This window comes from Podarcis bocagei (assembly GCF_964188305.1).
Source record: "Podarcis bocagei genome assembly, chromosome: 7".
Lineage (NCBI taxonomy): Eukaryota > Metazoa > Chordata > Lepidosauria > Squamata > Lacertidae > Podarcis > Podarcis bocagei.
Window position 1 is genome coordinate 83,548,074 of NC_138132.1, and position 22,341 is coordinate 83,570,414.

The window sequence follows — 22,341 nt, forward strand, 5'->3', positions numbered from 1 at the left end:
GCCTCCATTAAAATTGTGGGGTTTTTCCCCAAAAATTTTTTATTGGTTTTCACAACATTATAAACAAACACTTAAGACAAACATAAATCATAGCCTTATTGAAAATTACACTTGTTTACATTGTTAAGTGACTTCCTCGCTTCCCCTTGGTTGAATTTCATTGCATGTCCTTTTAATGGTTTTCCAAATCACAGTTCTTATAAATTTTACCTTAAACATTAACATCCACAGATCTTCACATTATGAAATTAAACATATTAATTCAACACTTAACATAAATAAAATCCTGAGCCAATTAAGTATCTGCAAGCTGTTTTCAGTTAATTTAACTTAACATATATAACTAAGTAATCATTAAATTTAATCCACAGCCTCCACTAAAATTGTAATCGCGACCTGGAAAAATAAAATAACAGCAGAGACGCTGCAACTCTACCAACGACACCACCTTCCCCCCCCCTCTGGTCCCGCCCTGCACCCGGCGACGGAGCCGGACGTCGTGGCCGCCTCCTCCCGCCTCTACCCCCTAAGGGCTCCGCCCCGAGGGCGGGGCGTCGCCGCGCTGGCGCAGCTCTGTCCCCGCCCACCTGCCCGTCCTTTTGCGACGGAGGGGCGGGGCGGAGCGTTCAAGAGGTGCTGCCGTAAACGCGGCGTTGCTTAGCGGCGTTTCTGAGGCGAGGCAGGCGGGCGAGCTGGGGCTCAGTCAGGCGGGCTCCGGATCCACTCTGCCGTCCTTCGCGCGTTCGCTTCCTACCCGGCAACCCCACGGCCGAGCAATGCTCCTGACGGTCTTCTGCCTGCGGCGCGACCGCTCCGAGCTCACCTTCTCGCTCCAGGTGGACGCCGACTTCGAGCTCCAGAACTTCCGCGCCCTCTGTGAGCTGGAGTCCGGCATCCCCGCCGCCGAGAGCCAGGTCAGCGCGCGCGCCCGGGAGGGGGAGGGGTGCGCGTGCCCGGGGCTGGGACATGAATAGAACTGAGGGGGGAGGGGGGGAAATAAGGCGAGGCCAAAGGGGCATGTGTGTCTCTCTGTGTGTGCTCTCGCGCGCCTCCCCCTCTTACTCCGAGTAGACCCTCTTTTAAAACGAGGGCGGCTTAATCCGGCCTCCCTTGCTTTTTAATCAGCTTCAGGTTTAGCTGTGGTCCCTGCATTGCAAGGGCGGGGCGGGGCGGGGGTGCGACTAGATGACCCTAGCAGTCCCTGGCCCCTTCCAGCTCTGCAGGCCTATGGAAGGGTCTCCTCTTGAGTAGGGCTCACCGTTTGGTTGCATGGGTCCGGCTTGACCCAGCGGTGTGTGTATTTCTCCCTCTCCCCCCCCCACTCATATATCTGCTTTCTTAAGGTTTTAGTCATGTTTTATTTATTTTTTAATAATTATCCTGTGTGTAAGTCACATGCAAATCGCCTCTTTACATGTTGTGGCATTTGCCTTTTAAACACTAATTTGGTTTGGGCACCTTTGGCAAAAAAGTGGTATGTGAATATGATAAAGATAGTAGGATTAGTAAAGCGGTGGTGGGGATGGTTATCCCCCTCCGAAAAGCTTCAGGGTGCCCAACCCCGTGGGTCATATCCATGTAAGTTCTACCAAGAGTAGACCCATTGAAGGGAATGGAGCAAACTTAGCCATGTCCATTAATTAAAAGTGTGTCCACTCAATGTAGGGTTAGCGTTGCCAAAGAAATCAACAGATTTCAGTGCCAAGCACAGTCCAAATACAATCCTAGCCCTTCTCAGACTTTTTTAAATGAATAAATTATTGTTCAATTATTGTTAGTGGGACTCTGCTGAGTAGGACCCACATTGGCTATACAACCAAATGGACAGTATCTGTTCAGTGTTAGCCACCTGTTCTCAAGAGTAGACCCATTTGCATCTAATGGGGTGGGGTTGCTTCATAAGCCCATTATTGGCTTCAGTGTGGTCTATTCTCAAGTATGCCTAGCTAACATTGGATGGGTGTCTTCCAGGTGGATCAAAGCACCCTTTCGCAACCTGGAACTTTCTAGAGCAGTGGTGGCCAAACTCCAATTTTACAATTCCCATCATCCCTGGACACTAGTCCTATTAGCTAGAGAGGGTGGGAGTTGTAGTCCAAAAACAGGTGGAGGGCCAAGTTTGGCCACCACTGCTCTAGACATTGCTGGACTCCCGTCAGTGATCCTGCATGACCAGGGAGCTGAAGGCCAGCAGCATCTGGGGGGCTGCAGTTTCTCAGTCCCTGCGTTAAAAGAAGGAAAAATAGCATTGGGAGGTAGCTTGGGGCAGTAAAAGCAAGTGGCACTGGTGGCTCTCCAGGTATTGTCAGACTCCCAGTTCCCAGTGTGGCCATTGATGGGGTGGTAGCCCAGCAACGACTGGTGCTCTGGTTGTGTAGGAGGCATCCTTGGTGGGGTGTTTGTTGGGTGCTGTGCTGTTGGTGGCTCCTCAAGATATGTGATAAAACTCTGCCTGGCTTTTCACGAGAGACTGATAAAGGAGGCGGTGTCGGCGGTCTCTGCGTGCCACAGTGTGCAGCTTGTTAAAAGCAGAGTGGGAGAGGAAAGCCCCTGCCAATCTCTCCTAGGAGCATCTTGCATCAGGGGTTGGGGTGGGGCCCACTTTCTCCAGCTGTGGGTCTGTAAAAATGAAAGCAGCTTAAGCTGCTTTGGGCCAAGTCAACCGGTTTGCCCCAGTGTGGCTGACACAGACTAGCAGCTGCTCTCATGCCTTGGTCTTTCGCAGCCCTACCTAGAGATCCTGGTGGAAAGTGAGCCTGGACCTTCCGTATGCCAAGCAGGGGCTTTGCCACTAAGGTAGAGAGGCTAGGTTTTTAGGATTGGCTGTGTTTACCCTGGGCCTTCTTTACCCTGGGCTTTGACCCTGTTCTTGTGATTGTAAGTTGTTTAAAACAGTTTTTAATGTTGTGTTTTAAATAATTGCCCCGGGATCTTAGGGTGAAGGGCGAGTAGTAAATTTAAATAAATAATAATTCAGCTTGGAAGGTAGTTATGCTGACCTGGCCCCTGTAACCACCCAGAGGAGTCTCCGTGGTGTGGTTCATGTTTCTCAGGAGTGCATCAGGCCCTGCACACCTGAAAAGAATGAAGACCAACCAATGCCAGTGGGTCTTGTTTGGAGTAGAGCTTAGTTGGAATCAACCTTGTCCCATGGGAAGGTAGGGAGTCAAAATGGGGACCTCATAGCTTGGAAGTCTCTTGCAATCAACAGGGCTTTGCAGGATGAGGCAACCGCCTGGAACAGAGGAGTGAGTGTCCGGCTCATCTTGGGTTGGCAACGTGAGGTCTTTCCCCGGACTCTTGCACCAGAGTATCATGACCGTCTATTTTAAGATAGTGGGAAGCTGTGAATTCTCTCCCGCCTCCATAGCTAAACTGCTCCCTTCATGCAGGCAGTAAACATCATGGAGCAGTAAACACCGTGGAGCTCCCAGATGGGCCCCCGGATCCTTGTCGCAGAGTAGAGAGCCCCCCTTGACTCATTGGGCCTCCTTTTACGTCCCTTCTGTCCTGCCTCCTCAATCTCTCTCCCTGCCTCCTCCTCATATTGCACATTATGGACTGGTGATAGAAGCAAGCTGGAGGAGAACAGGGCTGGTGGGTTGCGGGAGGGGGGGAGATGTTCCCCCAGTGAAACATTGAGGGATCCATCCCATTCCATGCCCACCTCCCAGAGAGCTGGCCAGGTGTCTCCTGGTACTGGAACCCCTTGCACTTGCCTTTGCTGCGTTCCTGGCGCCCCTCCCTTGACGGAGGTGGCTCCTGCCTCTGATAGAACTGGCTCACCCACAATCCTTTGTGCCAGTTGGGCAAGATTGCTCAGGCTTGTGGGCGGCTCTGGAGGAGCTGCTTTTGAATTCCCATCTTGCACTGTGAATGACGCATCCCATAGTAGAGGTGTGCACGACTTTTGCCAACTCCTAATGGTGTCTTGGGACTGGGAGGAGAAGCGACTTCCTGGAGGCCAAAGAACTCCCTGCTCCGCGCCAGGCTGGCTGGTGTAAATAGCGTGTGTTTCATAACCTGGATCAGTTCAGAGAAGAGCCGCTGCCTTGGCTTCTTTTGTGAACTGTTTGAGTCAAGTGTGGCTCTTTTGCTCCTGGGCTGCCTTTGCCCAGGACTGTGCCATGGGATGTCAAGACTGTAAGTTGGAAAGCGAAAGTGATACTTACCTGCCTGAGGCTTTGTGTGGGGAATTCAGCAAAGCCCTCTCTCCCGCCTCCATCAAGCCTGCTGACATGGCATTTTCTTGCCACCTCTTGTCTGCCTTGAAAGTGTTTAGATGCAAAGCTGTCATAAGGTGCTCACCTGATAGCCAGCAGTCCTGTGCTTGAGTGTTATCTCTCAGGCCACTGACTTCCAGTGCAGGTTTCATGAAGCAAAGCAAGATAAGGATAGCATTATCTGTGGTTTTGAGTGTGATTGCGCAGGGAAATGTGGAAGGAGTTCCCCCCACAAATGCCAGGTTTCTTATAATAATAATAATTTAATTTTTAAAAATATCGTCCATCCAGCTGGGTTGCAGCTTCCAACACATGTAAAAATATAATAAAATGTCAAACATTAAAAACTTCCTGATACAGAACTGCCTTCGGATGTCTTCTAAAAGTTGTGTAGTTCTTTATCTCCTTGACATCTGATTGGAGGGTATTCCACAGAGGGAAACATTGCATTACATGTCCTGAATCAGTCCAAAGCACAGCACAAGCCCCCAGTCCTCATTCTTCTGGCACCCTGTTGGCTGGCAAAAGTGAGGCAAGCTGAATCTCTCCTGCTTAAGGCCTGGTCCTCACAGTTCCCTCTGGGGATCTTCCATCCTGTGTGTGTCTGGGCAGCAGTGGAGTGTGGACATTTATTCTCTCTTGTGCCTGAGCTTTCTTGGCAGTCCTTTTCTCCTAGTCAGATGTGGTGAGTTGTTTATTAACCACCCTTCCCTTGTCTCCCAGATTGTTTACGCAGAGCAGCCCCTGACGGACAACCACCGGTCGCTGGCTTCTTACGGCTTGAAAGACGGCGACGTGGTGATCCTGCAGCAAGTGGAGAATGCGGGGGTGCGGCCCCCAGCCCCATTTCCCGGTGAGGAAGGCTCCCTCTTCACCCCACCCTGTCCCTGGCAGACTTCTCCGTGGTCTGGGCTGTCCACAGGACTCAGGTCACATTGAGCCTAGGAGTCTGTTGATTCTCTGAGCGTTTAACTTCGCTGTCTTAAATAACGGTTTCATTAAAAGGTTTCTGAGCCAGTGTGTCTTACTGTTAACCAGAAGGTTGGTGGTTCGAGCCCACCCAGGGGCAGCTGTGGGTGAGATTCCTGCATTCTATAACTCTATGAAACTGTGGGCTGAGCCAGCCTCTTCCTCTTGTCCTGCTTTGGGAAACTGCCTTCTGCTCACCGCTGTTCCTACTGCTCCACTCTTGAGCATTGCTTCCTTGTCATGCTCTGCACATGCTGAGACCGTAAGGACACTTGTGAGCTTCCTCTTTCCTGGAGCCGGCCATCGCTTGCCCAGGAGGAAAAAGCAGGAGATTCCTCGTGGCAGAGGCTGCTGTGATCCCTGAGCTACCACTGCTGTTTCTCTTGACTGGATCTTCATAAATCTAAAGAGCTGTCACATGGAAGATGGAGCAAGCTTGTTTTCTGCTGCTCCAGAGGGCAGGACCTGAACCGTTGGGTTCAAGTTACGAGAAAGGAGAGTCTGGCTAAACATCAGGAAAAACATTCTGGCAGGGAGAGCTGTTTGACAGTGGACCAAACACTCTCAGAAGGGTGTGGACTCTCCTACATAGCAGGAATTTAGGCACAGGTTGGATGGCCATCCTGTCCAGCATTATTTCACTGTGGTTCCTGCATTTCTGGGGGTTGGACTAGATGACCATTGGAGGTCCCCTCTAGCGTTACAGTTCTGTGATTCTATTGTTTTGTCAACCTGCTGAACTACATTGTGGAGGCTGGATACTTGGCATGGCTGTGTGTGTGTGTGTGTGTGTGTGTGTGTGTGCGTGCATAGCTGTCGAAAGTTTTCCTTTTTTAAAAAAGGGAATTTCCCTTATTCCGAATAGGATTCCTTGCAAGAAACGGGAAAAGTTGGCAGCTATGGTGTATGTGTGTATCAGAGGGTATTGGGCCTTAGGGTCCCCTCCCACATACGGTATAAATCACCAGGGCTAGTATTAACTGTTCTGTCAATTCCCCTCTGCCTAGGTTTGCCCAGGATAGACTTCAGCAGCATCACGGTTCCTGGGACTTCAGGCCAGCCTCCCCAGCTGCCCTCACTGGCATCCCCAGCGCAGCAGCCCTCCTCGCAGCCTGGCCTGTCTCCTTCTGAGTTCCCCTCCCCACCGCAGGGCTTGGACAACCCGGCGCTGTTGAGAGACATGTTGCTGGCCAATCCCCACGAGCTTTCCCTGCTGAAGGAGCGCAATCCACCCCTAGCAGAGGCTCTGCTCAGCGGGGACCTGGGTGAGTATCTCCCCCGATGTGGGGCGTTTGTGCCAGAGGAGAAGAAACCCCCTGGATTCTTTGGGGTGACTTGCTGGAAGGCTGAAGAACGGGCAGAAGAATGGGCGCTTTAGCCTCATAGCTTCGCTCAGATGGGTGTGTGTGTGCATGGTTTGACTTCCTGGTTTTTGCACTATCCCGGACTGACGAGGATTTGGGGAGAGGAGGGAAGTGAGGAGTGTTTGGAAAGAAACTGGAGCTGGGTGGTACACATGGAGCACTTTGTGAGCTGTTGAGGCGTGCCGCAGAAACGCTAGCTGTGGCTGCCAGTCGCTGTTGTATTCCCCCCCCCCATTTTTTTTATTAGTTTTCCAAGTTTATAACAAACGGGGGGGAAATCAAGAATAAACAAACAAACATTTATCATGGCTAGAATAATTCCACTTTTGTTAACATTGTTAAGTGACTTCCTCGAATCTCTCTGGCTGAGTTTCCATATAAATCATTGTAGCAGTTTTCCAAAACTATGTCCACATAAAATTTACTTAGTCAGTTAACATCATTCTTTCTGAGATCCATCACCTTCTGGCGGTTCCTTCATTGCGAGAAGTAAGGTTACAGAATATCAGACAGAGGGCCTTCTCGGTAGTGGCGCCCACCCTGTGGAACACCCTCCCTTCAGATGTGAAGGAAATAAGCAGCTATCCTATCTTTAAAAGACATCTGAAGGCAGCCATGTTTAGGGAAGTTTTTAATGTTTAATGCTGTACTGTTTTTAACATTTGATTGGGAGCCGCCCAGAGTGGCTGGGGAAATTCAGACAGATGGGCGGGGTATAAATAATAAATTGTTTAGTCGCTATTGTAAATTTGTTTCCTTACTCTAGAGAAGTTCACCCGGGTGCTTGTAGAGCAGCAGCAAGATCGAGCCCGCCAGGAGCAGGAGAGGATCCGTCTGTTGTCCGCCGACCCTTTTGATCTTGAGGCTCAGGCCAAGATCGAAGAGGATATTAGGTAGGCAAAGGTCGGGGAGACACCACTGAGGTGTGCAAGTGGCTTGTCGGTTTCAAACCTGGAGCAAACGTAGTGCAGATTTGTCGCCTCCTGGCTGAGCCTTCTCTGAACTCCCGCGGCTCCCTGACCTCTAAGGGGGTTGGGGACAACAGGTATCCTCAAACCCACACCTGTTGGGTTTATGAGGAAAAGCTGTAGCTCAATGGCAGAGTGTCTGTATTGCAAACCGAAGGTCCGAGGTTCAGCTCCTAATGGCATTTCCAGATAGGTCTGGGAATAGACTTCCTGCCTGCAACCCTGGAGAGCTGCTGCCTGTCAGTGCAGACAGTAGTGAGCTAGATGGACCCAAGGGTCTGACTCCGTACAGAGCAGGTGGGAAGGAATCTCAGGCGGCATCTCTACACATGCATGCACACAGAGAGCTAAGCTGTCAAGTATCTCGGGGGCCCTGCACGAGGCCAGGCCTGTTGTGTTGCTGTGGGTCAGCCCTGTTGTCAGCTTCACCCTCTGGCCCAGGGGGGTTGCTCTGCCCCTGCTTCTGGCATGGAGCACGTGGCAGTCAGCCCAATCCATGGTGCTGGCGGTTAATGCTTGCCCTTCACCCATGTTTTGATGTTGGATCCAGGCAGCAGAACATCGAGGAGAACATGACGATCGCCATGGAGGAGGCCCCGGAGAGCTTTGGCCAGGTAGTGATGCTCTACATCAACTGCAAGGTCAACGGCCACCCTGTGAAAGCCTTTGTGGACTCAGGTGAGTTAGGCCAAGAGACAGTGACTGGCCCAAGGTCACCCACTGAGCGAGGATTGAACCTTGGCTTCCAGGATCCTAGTCCCACGTGCTAACCACTATGCCAAACTTGCTTTTGTCTCCCAACAAGGCACTGGGCTGCTTCCAGTGCTGGGTCTACTCTTGAGTTAAACCTCTGTTGGTTACAACCCCTTGCCTTGGTCCTGTGCACTTAATGCTAAATCTCTGCTGTGCTTGTGAGAGAGCCTTGCCCCCAGAGGCAAATGGTTTCCCAAGCATTGCCCCCATAATGGGGAGAGTATGGGGCAGCTCCCCCTTTTGCTCCCTGGGAAGAGGCTGGGTGTGCCTTTTAATACCGGCTGCTGTATTTCTGGCAGGGGCACAGATGACCATCATGAGCCAAGCGTGCGCAGAGAGGTGCAACATCATGCGGCTGGTGGACCGGAGGTGGGCAGGCATTGCCAAAGGCGTGGGGACTCAGAAGATCATTGGCAGGGTCCACCTGGGTAAGGGCGGCAGATTCCTTGCAGCTGGCTGGTGGGGCAGGGAGGGTGGGGAGCTCCCTGCTTCCAGAGCCAGAGTCGAGGCTGCTGCAGGCAGAACAGAGTGGAACTCTTTTCCCACAGGAGGCAGTGATGACCACCAACTTGCAGAGAGCATGAGCTAGATTCACAGAGGAGGGTAGAGGCTCTGTGTTCCCTCTGCTGCCAGAGGCGGGAAATTTATTTTATTATTGTTATATATTGAATTTATATACCACCCTATACCCGGAGGTCTCAGGGCGGTTCACAGAATAAAAATCAAAATATAAAACTGCAAAATGCGTAATCAAAATAAAAACAACAACCCGATAATCCCCCACCCCCCAAAATTCACATTTTAAAATGGCATAGGATCCTCACAACATTTAACAAACCTGGACAGGAGCCACTTGTTGGAAATACCATGATCTCAGATATGTCTGCAGTGATATGAAATATTGCTCTGAATGTTTATGAGTGCCAGTGGCTGGGAATCCCAATTAGGGAAACGTTGTTCTTGTGTTCGAATCCTGCTTGTGGGTGGCCACTGGGAGAACAGGGGGCTGGACTTGGGTGGGAATTCTAGCCTGATCCTGCTTCGGGCAGCTGCTTACGTTAACCCGACTTGTCGTGGCCAACGGCTAGAACCATGGAGTTATTTGAATTGGATTGGCTTGGTTAATATGCCAGTCTCTCTCCTCCCCACCCCCAACCTGCTTTAGCTCAGGTCCAGATTGAAGGAGATTTCCTGCCTTGTTCGTTCTCCATCCTGGAGGAGCAGCCCATGGATATGCTCCTGGGACTGGACATGCTGAAGAGGCACCAGGTGAGGCTGGCAAAGGGGGCCGCGTCCTCTGAAATGTGTATGTGTGGGTGTCTCTGTGTGTGGTCTTTGCCCAGCAGCTTCTGCCCTTTTTAAAAAAAGAAATACAGTGGTAACCTCAGGTTACAGACGCTTTGGGTTACAGACACTTCGGGTTACAAACTCCACTAAGCAGGAAGTGGTTGCTCCAGGTTAAGAACTTTGCGCCAGGATAAGAATGGAAATTGTGCGGCAGCGGGAGGCCCCATTAGCGAAAGCACGCCTCAGGTTAAGAACCATTTCAGGTTAAGAATGGATCTCTGGAACAGATTAAGCTCTTAACCCGAGGTACCACCGTGTGTTCAATAGGTGTTTTTTAAGCGTCATACAGAAATCCTGCATATTAACTGCTATCAGGATTTGATAGCAGCATACATAGTCCATATACAATTGAGGACCGCTTGGAAGGAAGAAGTTCCCGCCAGAGAAGAATGGAGAAGTACGGTGATGGACTATGCAGAATTGGCAAAGTTAACAGCCAGAATAAGAGAATCTAACAATGATAGTTTTGTGGAAGTATGGAAGCCCTTTTAGGACTACTTAAGGAGATATTACAGATCGATGACCCCGCATGCAGGATTTGAATTATGAGCCACAGAAGGAATTTGAGAATACAGTATTGATGTGTTGGCATAAGAAATAGAATGCAGTGGGCAACAGAGGGGGCAGAAATTAAAACACCATGGAAAATGGGGCGGGAAGTAGAGAAAAGACAAATTCATTATGTTGATATTTTTTTGAAAATTCAATAGGAATTTATTATAAGAAAAATAAAATTATTTTTGTTCACTGTCCCAACAAAAAGAAATATAAAATAAAGCCAAATAACTAAGCCACGGGTATGTGACTGCAAGGAAGGTTGCAACTCGAACTACTTGTGGCATAGACATAGGGGTTAAACAAGACGGTTAAAAACCATGGACTCTATATTATACTGAGGGAAGGTAACTGAATGGATTCAGGGCATTTGAATGCTTTACCTGTCACATTCATTTGTAGGGCATTGGCCATCTGCCCTGTTTTTCCCTGGGTGCTTTTGAAGCTGTCTGGCATTAGGGCATTGCCTGCAGTTGAAGAGCAATGAAGCTCCCCTGTTGTCCCCTAACCAGGATCTCTGCTCCTTCCCACCCACCACCAGTGTTCCATAGACCTCAAGAAGAACGTGCTGGTGATTGGCACTACCGGATCCCAGACGACCTTCCTGCCGGAGGGGGAGCTCCCCGAGTGCGCGAGATTGGCCCACGGGGCGGGGCAAGAGGACGTGCAGCCCGAGGAGATCGCAGACCAGGAGCTGGCAGAAGCCATACAGAAGTCCGTCGACGAAGCAGGTACTGCAAGGATACGCAAGGTGGAGTGGCAAGAAACCTGCTTGGCATGCCAAAGGGCCCCAGGCCCAGTCCCTGGAATCCCTAGGTGTAGGGCTGGGAGAGCCCCTCCCTGCTTGCCATCCTGGAGAGCTGCTGCCAGCCAGTGTAGGTCAGTGCTGAGCTAGATGGGCCCAAGGTTCTGGCTCCGCATAAGGCGGCTTCCTCTGTGTTTCTGTCGACAGAAGTCTCCCCTTTGCTGGCTGTTTTTGTGCAAGCCACTGCAAAGGCAGAGACCGAGAGGAGTTGTAGTCTGCAGCACTCGGGGAGCTCCAACCTGGTTTAAGAGCATGCCAAGTCTTCCTTACGCCTCCTAGAGATGGTGCCTGTGACTTTCTAATTTGTTAATCCATTAAACCCTTATTAACCTAATCAGTTGATCAGTTGAAAGTTGCAGAACCCTGTTTGCTGAGAAATTTTATAAAAGGAATCGCAGTTACCTTTGTAACCCACTTGCCAAGGAGCGCGGTGGTGGTTGAGCCTTACAGCAACCCTGTGAGGTAGGCTCGGCTGCAAGACATTAAAAGCCTCCCATTCCAACACGTCTAGCTCAGTCTCGAGTTTTGTTCGGAGACCCCTTGCCCACCTCGAGGAGAGACAGGAGTGCTTAGGAGGGCAGGGGGTGGGGCAGGCAGCCTTCATGCCTGTCTTGATGAAGCAGCAGCTTTGTCTTCCTCCCCCTTCTCTCTGCCAGGCTATTTCTCCCCATCCCCCAGTGCTTCTGCCCGGGCATTTGAGTGGGCAGACCCCTCTGCTCCTTACTAGTGGCTGCTGTGATTTTGTGGCATTATAATTCTTTACCTGAAATGCACCAGAATTTTTGGTGTTTCAGGAAAAGGAGGGTGCCCCTTCGTTTAGGAGCTAGGTGCTTGGAGTAATGGTGGGTTCTAACATTCACCACTACTCCACAACACATTCAGTCTTGTAAAGCTGAACCAGGCCTGACTGGTTGCCATGTGGGGTGATGTGGAAAGCCTTTGACCATGTTCTCGCCCATAGCAGTGAAACGCAGCTTAGATGCTCTTTCCAGAAGCTAATGCTTGTTTACCTACGAGATCACCTGATAGGCTTTTGCTCACGTGCCACGTAAACCCTGGAACATGCCCGGGAGCCTGGGCTGAGGCTTCTGTGGGGCCCAAGGGCTTGTGGCAAAGGGGCAGAGAAAGAAGGCTTCAGCAGCGGGCAGGCTGATGCAGATCATCCTCCACCACTGGCCCTGCAAACAGGGACTAAGCATCCCAAGAACATCTGGAGGGAATTTAGGGCAGTGCAAGCAGTTGCACTGCACAGAGCACCCAGCCGAGGGGGTGCAAAGTAGTAGTAGTAACAACAACAACAACAACAACAATAATAAAACCCATATTTATATGGGAACCTACTGAGATGGGGCAGGTGGGGCTTGTCTACCTGGGTAGGTAGGCCAACTAGGAGAAGGAAACCTTGGATCCAAAACCTCCACTGGATGTTTTTGGGAGAAGGTAAGGCTAAAGAGTAAACAGAAATCCGGAGTGGAGTCCCTAAGGCAGTTGGATGGCGCCTTGTCAGCCTCCTTCCAGCAACTCCTGCAAGCCAACCTGTTCTAAAAAGCTATTCAGTGTGCATTGTGAGGCTAAGATAGCTGAGCATCGTTCCTGGAAAGAAGTCCCAGCCGCGAGGAGCTGCTAAGTTGCATGCAGGAAAGGGAGGGGGACAGGAAAGCAGACCGTGACATGAGGACCCACGCAAGGGCTGCAAGCCACCTCCCGAGTCATGGTGCATGTGCGTGTGTGCTAACCCGAGTTTGGTGTGTTTGTCTCCTAATCCAAACAGAACGCCAGAAGCCTTGATGCATGTTGTGTGGGGTTTGCTGCCGCTGGAGTGGGCCACAGACCAGGTATTCCACCGAGCTCTTCCATCTCCTTGACGGGGGGTTGCAGGGGTGGGGACTTTAAAGGAGCTCCTTTCTACTCTGGCATCCTCCCTGGTCGGCTTGGAGCAGGCTCTTGGATCTTCCCAGCGTCTGCTGCAGAGAGAAGAGAACTGCAGAGGGGGCATATTTGTGTGGATGCGCTCGATTCTGACAACTTGAGCGCAGTAGTTTTTGGTGGTGCCTGGAGCTGAACACTCAACACCACTCTCTGAGGGATTAACTCGCCACTGGCCAGACTCGGCCTCTTTTTTGGATGTTCACCCCAGAACCGATAAGTGGGGGGAAGTGCAGGAGTTTTGTTTCGTTTGGTTTCCGGGGCGTTTCTCAGGTGAGTAGATGCAAAGCGGACCTCAGAACCGGCTGCTTGTTTAAGACTGTTTGCCAAATAACTCAGGTCAAAAAAGCAGTGTCATTTCTTTTTATTTTAGCTAGCAAAACTTTTAACGCCTTTTGCTGTGGGATTGATTATCTCACAAGAATGACTTAACCAGAGAGCAAGAGGCTCATATCCAGATCTGTACCTTCAGGAGCTTAGATGACCCCCGAGCTCAAACCGAATCTTGCTAACAGGTTGCCTAGTGCTGAGCAAATCAGCCTGGCGGGAGGGCTGCTTCTAATACGCCTGTCTTTCAAGACGATTTTGAGCTGCTTGAAATAAAATATATTTTAAAACATGGCCAAGAGGGAGAATACCCAGTTTTGGATATTTATAGCCTACTCTTAAAACGTTAGCAAGAATGTTGGTTTCACTAATCACATCTTGTTGGAGCATGGGCGGAAAACAGTGAAACCTGTAGCTTTGTGGCCACTCTTGATTGTCAGCCTTATTTATATGCTGTGTCTCTGCCAATGCAGTATGGGCAGCTTCCTGCCAAAAGGGCAAGAAGGGGGCGGAGGACGAAGAGATCTGGTGCTTCTTTGGGTGCCAGCTGTTGGTTTCATGCTGCATAATAAGAATAATGACAGGTGGGGTGAGGTGGCTGCTTGATGGAGGCAGATCTGACAGAAGCCAAGTGGCCCTTTGTCCCAAACCAACCCAGTGGAATCTCAGACCCATAGAATTGTAGTGTGGGGAAGGGGCCAGAATGGTCATCTAGTCCAACCCCCTGCGAGGCAAGGGCAAAGGCTGTCCCTGCCTCTCTTCCCCCAGTGTTACTATACTTGGGTGGAAAAACAGGAGCCTTGCCTAGTGGTTACTAACCTTGGTGGTTCCTTTCTACTTTCGGAGGCAGTTCAGATATGAATATTAGTGGCTGGAAATCACATGTAAAAAGAGAGTGTTCTTGCACCCAGGTCCTGCTTTTGGGCTTCCCATTGGGGCGTCTGGTTGAGCACTCTGAGGATTAGACGGGCCCCCTTGGGCCTGATCCAGCCTCCAGTCATTTCTTAACAGCACCCTGAGTGCATACCCCAAAGCAAGTCCTGGTGAGGCAAGCTAATGGGCTGTACCTCCTGAAGGTTTTATATACCCTCGTGGAATGTATCAAAGGGAGAATCTCATTCCATTTCTCTCTCCTTCCTCCCCCCTTTCCTCCTCTGCCCTTTATACAGAGAATAGTGACAAAGAAACTACCTCACTAGAAATGCCATCGCTACCAACTTCTGATGGGGCGAAACGTCCAGTCCGTTTTCCAGAGATGGGTCCGAAGGCCGGTGACCTGGCAAGCCAATTGCTTGACCGTTCAGTCTCTGCGCCTTCTGTTTTCTCCCACGAGGGCAGCCAGGGTGAGACTCTTAGCCCCAAGGCGGCCAAGTCCATGGACTCTCTTCTTGAATGCCCAACCAATTTGGAAGGCAAAGAGCCGCTTCTGTCTCCACCAAATCATACTGCTTCTGCCAATTCCGATGCTTCCCCGGCTGAAAAAACTGGCACGGGGTCCCGTCCTCATTCACAGGACCGAGAGCCAGTTGCTCATGGCAGCCTGCAGAAGCCCAGTGCTGAAGACAATCCCCTTGGTCTGGCGCCTGCTGTTGAAGGAGAGGGAGGAAGCCACTTGCTGGGCATTTGTGGGTGGCCAAAGGATCTGGACGGACCCTTCGCTTCAGAGCAGCAGGAAGGGAAACAAACACATAAGCTTCAATTAGACCTCCAGGCACGTGAAACCCTTGGAAATGAGCAGCCTCTGGGTGTGCAGAAGGTACCAGATTGCCAGGAGCCTCTCTGCGACATGGCTGTTTCCCCATCCCCTGCTGATGGAGAGCAGAGCCCTGACAACGTCCCCATGGAAAGGGAGGTGGGGTTTTCTGCAGGGGAGGGAAGGAGCTCAGAGAGTCTGCCGCCCGAGCAGCCTGCAGTGGGAGCCACCCAGGACCCTTCAGATCCACAGAGCTCCCTTGGGCTGGCTGCTGTGAGTTCAGGATGTGCCATGATGGAGGTGGAATGGGCCAGGCGAGTTGACTCCACTCCGGCCGCTGATTTGATGCAGCCAGGAAATGCATTTTTTGAATCGGATACACCCGCCACCCCTCCCAGCGGCCAACTGACCGATCAGGCGGAAGACCCGCACGTCTCCCTCTCCTCTGCCTTAAAGGAGCTTCACCAACTTCTTGCTGTCAGTTGCAAAGGGGAGTTAAGCGTTCCTTGGCATGAAGACACCAGCCCGTCCGCGTCTGCCCCTGAAGAGCAAACGGCAGGTGGGGAGATTTTTAAAGAGGAACACGGATGTGCACACCTTGAGAGCCAGGATGTGGAACTCCCCATCCCTGAAAGTGCAGGGATACAAGTGTCCGTTGACCTCCAGGAAGCCCACAGGTTGGCTGTGACGTCCGAACGGGAGGCTCTGGTCATCCAAGGATCTTCTACTTTGAGCACTTCCCTCTCCCTGAGCCCGTCGGCAGCTTCTGCTCAGCTTCCGCACTGTGAATGTTCTGAAAGCCAGCCTCCTCATTTAGTTCTGGGTGGTGAAACTTTGGAGCAGGGCCAGCATCTCAGCATGGGTCAAGATGCATCTCTGAGCTCTCAGAGTTCTTTCCCGGAAGAAACTGGACCACCAGGCACCTTAAATGCAGGTGCTTTGGGGCCACTCGATGAGCCAACTGGCCCCTTGCTGCCTCTGGGTTTCCCAGATCTCGTGCCCCCCTGGCCCTCTGTTTTGCCTGCTGCAGACATTGATCAGATTGTGGGGGCTGGCTTTACACCCCAGGAAGCTGGTGAGGCTTTGGAGCATGCCGGCGGAAACGCAGACCTTGCCCTCCTCATTTTGCTAGCCAAGAATATAGTCGTTCCTACGTAACCGTGGCAGGAAGGCGGCCTGGCTTGCTGGTCTATACTCCCCCCCCCCCAAAAAAAAGAGTCTGTATCTTGACTACATAGAATATTCTGCTTCGATGATTGAGCCACACTTTTTTTTCTTAAAAGAAAAAGGAGAAAAGAGAGAGAATACCATTTATTTTCAGCCAAAATATCTTCTGTCTTGTTTTCCCTTGTTGAATTTAGGCATTTTAAAAGGAGCAAAGCATTGGTAATGTATCAGCACAGTAGCTTTTTATGATGATGATTATGATGATGATTAAGGCAATGCATAATGGAATAAAGTCTTTATTTAAATAACCTTTTTTAAAAGAAGAGGCCAAACTTCATAGTCCCTCTTCTTCATCAAATCTCTCAGAAACAGGCGTGGCAGGAGGATCTCTGCTCTCTGGGCTATCCTTTGCCTCCATGGGGTTGATGCTCACAGGGGCTGCAGAACCTTGGGTGCTTAGCAAGCAGCAGAGTGTCACAATGGGGTGCTTTATGCAGCTTTGCAAGGAGGGGTGGGCAAGCCAGGGCCAGCTCCAGAAGCTGAGGAGGTGAGCTCATGAGTTTGCCAAGACCCTGGCAGAAGCGTCTCCATTTCCCCCAAGAATGCCACCATCCACGCTCTGCATGGATCGGGTGTGGTGATCAGAAAGGTCCCTGAGAGAATACTCCATTTGCATGCTCTTAGGCTGGTTAAGGAGAGCCCCTAAATCTGTCGCAGCCAGTAGAATGGTAGGGGCCACCCCTGCAAGCTTGACTGTTGGGTTGGATTCCTGCTGCCGTATCTTGCCTTGCTGATGAGCAGTCAGGCTGGCAACTTAGAAGCAGGAACAGTGCTTTCCCCCCCTAAAAAAAATGTTTAGGGGTACTCTCATTTTGACTCAAGAAAATCACCATTTTATAGTTCAGATCTGGGAAAAAGAAATGCAGTAAATGGACAAAAGTACAAAGATTCACAAAATGTTTAGGGGGGGTGTACCCCTGTGTCCCCCCAGAAAAAAAACACTGAACCCAAATCTTGGCAGCAGAGTTGTCCATTTTGAAACACGCTTTCCCTTCCCCCTATTTTTAAATTTATTTATTTTTTGTTTGGGCCTCTCCTGGTGTGTGTTTGGGTTCAAGGGGGAGGGCTAGATTGTGGTGCTGTTGGGTTGTCAACCATTTCTGAAGGCGTCCCGAAGTTAGCATGGTGGGAGATGACATTTGGGCCCCAATGGGTGTGTACCGTATTTTTCGTCCTATAAGGCGCACCGGCCCATAGGACGCACCTCATTTTTTGGGGGGGGGGAAATGAATTAAAAAAAATTATTTCCCTCCCCAGCCCTGGCTGCTGCCCCAAGCCTTGCGCTCACCTGCCCGAAGCAGGGGAAGCCCTCCGGAGGGCTCCCCGTGCTTCGGGGTGACAGGCTGCCGCCCCAAGCCTCACGCACCGGGCGGGACCTCCTGCCGGGCGCGTGAGGCTTGCAGACACTCGCCCGAAGCAGGGGGAGCCCTCCGGAGGGCTGCCCGTGCTTCGGGTGACAGGCTGCCACCCCAAGCCTCGCGCACCGGGCGGGACCTCCTGCCGGGCGTGTGAGGCTTGCAGACACTCGCCCGAAGCAGGGGGAGCCCTCCGGAGGGCTGCCCGTGCTTCGGGTGACAGGCTGCCACCCCAAGCCTCGCGCACCCGGTGGGACCTCCTGCCGGGCGCGGGAGGCTTGCAGACACTCGCCCGAAGCAGGGGGAGCCCTCCGGAGGGCTCCTGGTGCTTCCGGCGACAGGCTGCCGCCCCAAGCCTCGCGCACCGGGCGGGACCTCCTGCCGGGCGCGGGAGGCTTGCAGACACTCGCCCGAAGCAGGGGGAGCCCTCCGGAGGGCTCCCCGTGCTTCGGGCGACAGGCTGCCGCCCCAAGCCTCGCGCACCCGGTGGGACCTCCTGCCGGGCGCGGGAGGCTTGCAGACACTCGCCCGAAGCAGGGGGAGCCCTCCGGAGGGCTCCCCGTGCTTCGGGCGACAGGCTGCTGCCCCAAGCCTCGCGCACCCGGTGGGACCTCCTGCCGGCGCGCAAGGCTTGCGGACACTCGCGGGGGCTGCAGGCTGCTGCCCGCAAGCCTTGTGAGCTCGCGGGTACTCCCACCGGGCTTGCAAGGCTTGCGGATAGCTTCCTGAAGCCTGGAGAGCGAGAGGGGTCGGTGCGCACCGATGCCTCTCGCTCTCCAGGCTTCAGCGAAAGCCTGCATTCGCCCCATAGGACGCACCCAGATTTCCCCTTCATTTTTGCAGGGGAAAAAGTGCGTCCTATGGGGCGAAAAATACGGTATGTATAAACCTCTCCCATTCCGAGGTGAGGAACCCAGAAGCCTTTTTCTCCAGCAGGCATCCCCTCTTGAAATGGCTTTTAGGTACATCAGGTATCGTGTTTGCCATGGGAATGCCATAGACGGAGACCTTGGTCCCCTGGACCCAAGCCAGGGAGCTCCGCTTTATATTTGCAAGCCCTGCAAAATCCTGAAACTGTCTTTGTTGCGTATGAAAAGAGACTCAGGTTTAAACTAGTGAATTCTCTGTCATTCTGGGTACTCTGCAGCTTGGGTGTTTCATTCCGTAACTATCTTGCTGCACTGTCCAGTACTCTGTTTACATTGTAATGGCGATTATCTAGTTCCCAGTGGACCAAAATGGTGCACGGCTACATTGGGGTTTGAAAAGCAATGAGCACTTGGAGTGCTTGTTTGCACTGGGTGAACCACACAGCTAAGAGAATATTTTGCAAAGAAAATAAATGGTGGAGACAGGGAAGAAAACGTTCCTGGAGGATCATGAAAATGTCCGACTCCACCGCTGAAAGGATGGGTGAGATCAGACTTAATCAGGCTGGACTGTCCTGGGAGCAAAGCAATATTGAGGCGGCACTAGGAGAGAGAAGGAAAAGAACGGACACCCTCTTTTCAACAATACTCCAATCTACCCACCCCACTATTCTATTCCTTATATCATTCAGACATTACAGATCCCCTTTATGGCAGAGAGCAGACCCAAAGCAAAACATGGCCCCACTACAAATCCATCTAGCTTTGCTAGTTAATACAAAAGCTGTCTTGCTTTCCTTCTGTTCTGCTCCCTGCCTCACCAGGAACCTGTGTGTGTGGAGTGTCACTAGAACTGATAGGAATGACAATTGGCTTTTATATTTCTCAATGGGCAGGGCAGCTGTGTTGTTTTGTCCCGTGGTTCTTGACACAACCCGAGGTCTCTTCATTAGGGCTTAAACCTAATTAAAGCTCCAATTGTAGGTGTGAGCTGGGACCTGAAATCAAGAATTGGGCTGGAAGTCTGAATAATGTTTCTGTTCCGTCTTTGTAATGGCATAGGGGGGATTCTTTTGTCATACCCAGGAACATCTTTGCCGCCTCTTCATCTCTTCCTCCTGTAAAAGAGGGAAATCCTTACAAAGAAGGCTTTTAGAGTGGAAACCTAGTCCAGGGTGGCAGTTGGGGGGGGGGGAGAGAGAATTCCACGCTAGGGATTATTTGGAAAGAGATTGAAAACAAAAGTGCCAACGATGTGATTCTATGGAATGCTGGGCACAGTTCTGTTTTCATCGGCTCCGATGGGATATTGTGAAGCTGAAAAAAGGGCAACCCAAAATGTGTGGTGTTGGTAGTTCTATCTCAGAACAGTAGAACCCCACAGGATCATCTGTTGAATGGTGAGAGGGCAGACAAAAGCAGGTATTTATTCACACAGCGCAGAGTGGAACTGTGGAATTCACTGCTGCAAGGTGTAGTGATGGCTCACAAGAGGATGCTGAAACTTGGCATGCCACAGGGATACTTCTGGAGCACAGCTTTCCAAATTGTGTGTCACGACACGTTAAGTGTGTTGGCTGCATTGTGTAGGTGTGTTGTGCAAATGCTCCTCCCGGGGCTGGAAAGGGGCACGTTTAACCTCCGGTTTGCTAGTAAAACTGAATTACTGTGTCGTGAAATGATGCGTGTCTAAAAAGTGTGTCCCCAACATGAAAAGTTTGGAAAGCTCTGCTCTAGTGTACGGGCCAAGATGGAGAAAATGTCCAATGCCTGTCTGGATACAAAATCAAAAAAATGTAGAGCTGGAAAGCTGAAGCTTCCCTGACAGGTGTCCATCCAACCTCTGTTTAAAAACCTCCAATAAAGGAATTTCTGTCACCTTCCAAAGGAGTCGCTGTTGGAACAGCTACTACTGTGAGAAAGTTCTCCCTAATGCTTACTGTATTTTTCGCTCTATAAGACGCACCAGACCACAAGACGCACCTAGTTTTTGGAGGAGGAAAACGAAGAAAAAAAAATTCTGAATCTCAGAAGCCAGAACAGCAAGAGAGATCGCTGCACGGTGAAAGCAGCAATCCCTCTTGCTTTTCTGGCTTCTGGGGTAGCTGCGCAGCCTGCATTCGCTCCATAAGACGCACATACATTTCCCCTTACTTTTTAGGAGGGGAAAAGTGAGTCTTATAGAGCAAAAAATATGGTAGTTCTTGCATAAGAACAGAAACCCTGTGTGATAGATGCTGAACAGAGGAAAGGTGCTGGATCCAACGTTAGCCCTACTCGAAGTAGGCCCATTGAGATGAATGAACGCACCTAACTTGGGCCCAGTAATTTCAGTGTGTCCATTCTTGAGTAGAACTTGTCTGTCCTTGAGCTCAGGCTTTTTCCAGTGGTCTGGGTCTCTCAGGAGTGCTCAATGCACCCTTCTGGGCTATCAACTTAGTTGTTTGGGCTGGGTTGTTCTTGCCACCGACAGCTTCAGCATTGTGGGAGCATTGGGAGTTTCCTTGCTGTTTTTCTGATCAAGCTATGTTTTTTGTTTCTGCCACTGGCAGCCCACTTTTGTGTTTTTTTTAATACTTGGGGATAAACAATCAGAAGAAAAACATGTAAAAACATTTTTAAAAATAAAAACAAAGTTTTATCATAATGGTTGTTGGGATTTTTTCCTCCCTTTCTCACTAAAAAACACATGGAACATAGCTGGGGGGGCCTCATCCAATTAAGCTGAACGTTGGAGAAAAATTGGGACAAACAAGAAGGACTTCTTCACAAAGCACATAATTAATCTGTGGAACACACTGCTGCAGGATTTAGTGAGTGCTGAATTGGATGTCTTTAATAATAAAAATTTTTATTTATACCCCAGCCAGAGCCAGGCTCAGGGCGGCTAACACTAGTAAAATTACAGCAAAAACATAATAGGGGAGTAAACCAATTTAAAATACAGGTTAAAATGCAATTTTAAATGCAGCCTCATTTTAAAAGTAGCCCATATATCAAAACCAAAAGGGGAGGGAAACATAAGGGTCAGACTGAGTCCAAACCAAAGGCCAGGCAGAACAGCTCTGTCTTGCAGGCCCTGCAGAAAGATGTCAAATCCCGGAGGGCCCTAGTCTCTTGTGACAGAGTGTTCCACCAAGTTGGGGCCAGTACTGAAAAGGCCCTGGCCCTAGTTGAGACCAATCTAACCACCTTGCGCCCTGGGACCTCCAAAATGATGTCATTTGTGGACCTTAAGGTCCTCCGCGGGGCATACCAGGAGAGGTGGTCCCGTAGGTGTGTGGGTCTTAGGCCGCATAGGGCTTTAAAGGTTAAAACCAGCACCTTAAACCTGACCCTGTACTCCACCAGGAGCCAGCGCAGTTGGTAAAGCACTGGATGAATGTGATCCTGCGGCAAGGACCCCGTAAGGAGCCTCGCTGCGGCATTCTGCACCGCTGGAGTTTCTGGGTCACCTTCAAGGGCAGCCCTGCGTAGAGCGAGTTACGATAATCAAGCCTGGAGGTGACCATCGAATGGATCACTGTGGCCAGATCAGGGCTTGAACAAAACCATAGAGGAGGATGTGGCTATCTTACCTCCAGTATTGGAGGCAGGGTGAATATCTGTTGCTGGTGGAGCATAAGCCAGATAGGGGTTGGCAGGAGAGCACCAATACAGCTCCTTGCCAAGGGCACAAGGGAGCCTAGACACACCTTGGCGAGTGCTGCTGCACCCATGTCTAGGATATTGGTCCACACAGGCCTTTGATCCAGTAGCGCACTGCTGATGCTGGAGCACTTTTGTATTGTTGCTTGCATCCCCTCAAGCACTTCTGCACACCTTTCCCACTGCACCCTATAAAGTGGTTAGGCAGGTTCAGCTTAGCATCTGTGGGTGTGTGACACCTCCAAGGTGCTTACTCCACCGAGTTAGCAAGCTTACCCCAAGAAATAGGCCACCGAGTTACCTGTTTGGGCT

General features: G+C 50.9%; 1 protein-coding gene across 2 annotated transcripts; it reads left to right on the forward strand.

Annotated features, from left to right (window-relative positions):
• Nucleotides 1-652: 652 nt before the first annotated feature.
• On the forward strand, nucleotides 653-16,405 carry DDI2 (DNA damage inducible 1 homolog 2). 2 transcript variants are annotated; one of them, XM_081203774.1, is made up of 10 exons: nucleotides 653-914; nucleotides 4,947-5,076; nucleotides 6,200-6,457; nucleotides 7,323-7,449; nucleotides 8,075-8,202; nucleotides 8,577-8,705; nucleotides 9,443-9,546; nucleotides 10,721-10,910; nucleotides 12,756-12,819; nucleotides 14,407-14,544. In XM_081203774.1, exons 1-9 carry the CDS (start codon nucleotides 777-779, stop codon nucleotides 12,770-12,772), a joined length of 1,221 nt encoding a protein of 406 aa, XP_081059900.1. In that variant the 5' UTR covers nucleotides 653-776; the 3' UTR covers nucleotides 12,773-12,819; nucleotides 14,407-14,544. The 2 variants fall into 2 exon arrangements, with proteins under 2 accessions (XP_081059900.1, XP_081059899.1); XM_081203773.1 differs by lacking the exon at nucleotides 12,756-12,819 and having other exon boundaries at nucleotides 14,407-16,405.
• Nucleotides 16,406-22,341: the final 5,936 nt, after the last annotated feature.

Coding starts and splice junctions, on each gene's coding strand:
- DDI2 (XM_081203773.1), top strand. CDS start 777: ATGCTCCTGACGGTCTTCTGCCTGCGGCGCGACCGCTCCGAGCTCACC. Junction 7,450..8,074: donor AAGATCGAAGAGGATATTAG/GTAGGCAAAGGT, acceptor TGTTGGATCCAG/GCAGCAGAACATCGAGGAGA. Junction 8,203..8,576: donor GAAAGCCTTTGTGGACTCAG/GTGAGTTAGGCC, acceptor TATTTCTGGCAG/GGGCACAGATGACCATCATG.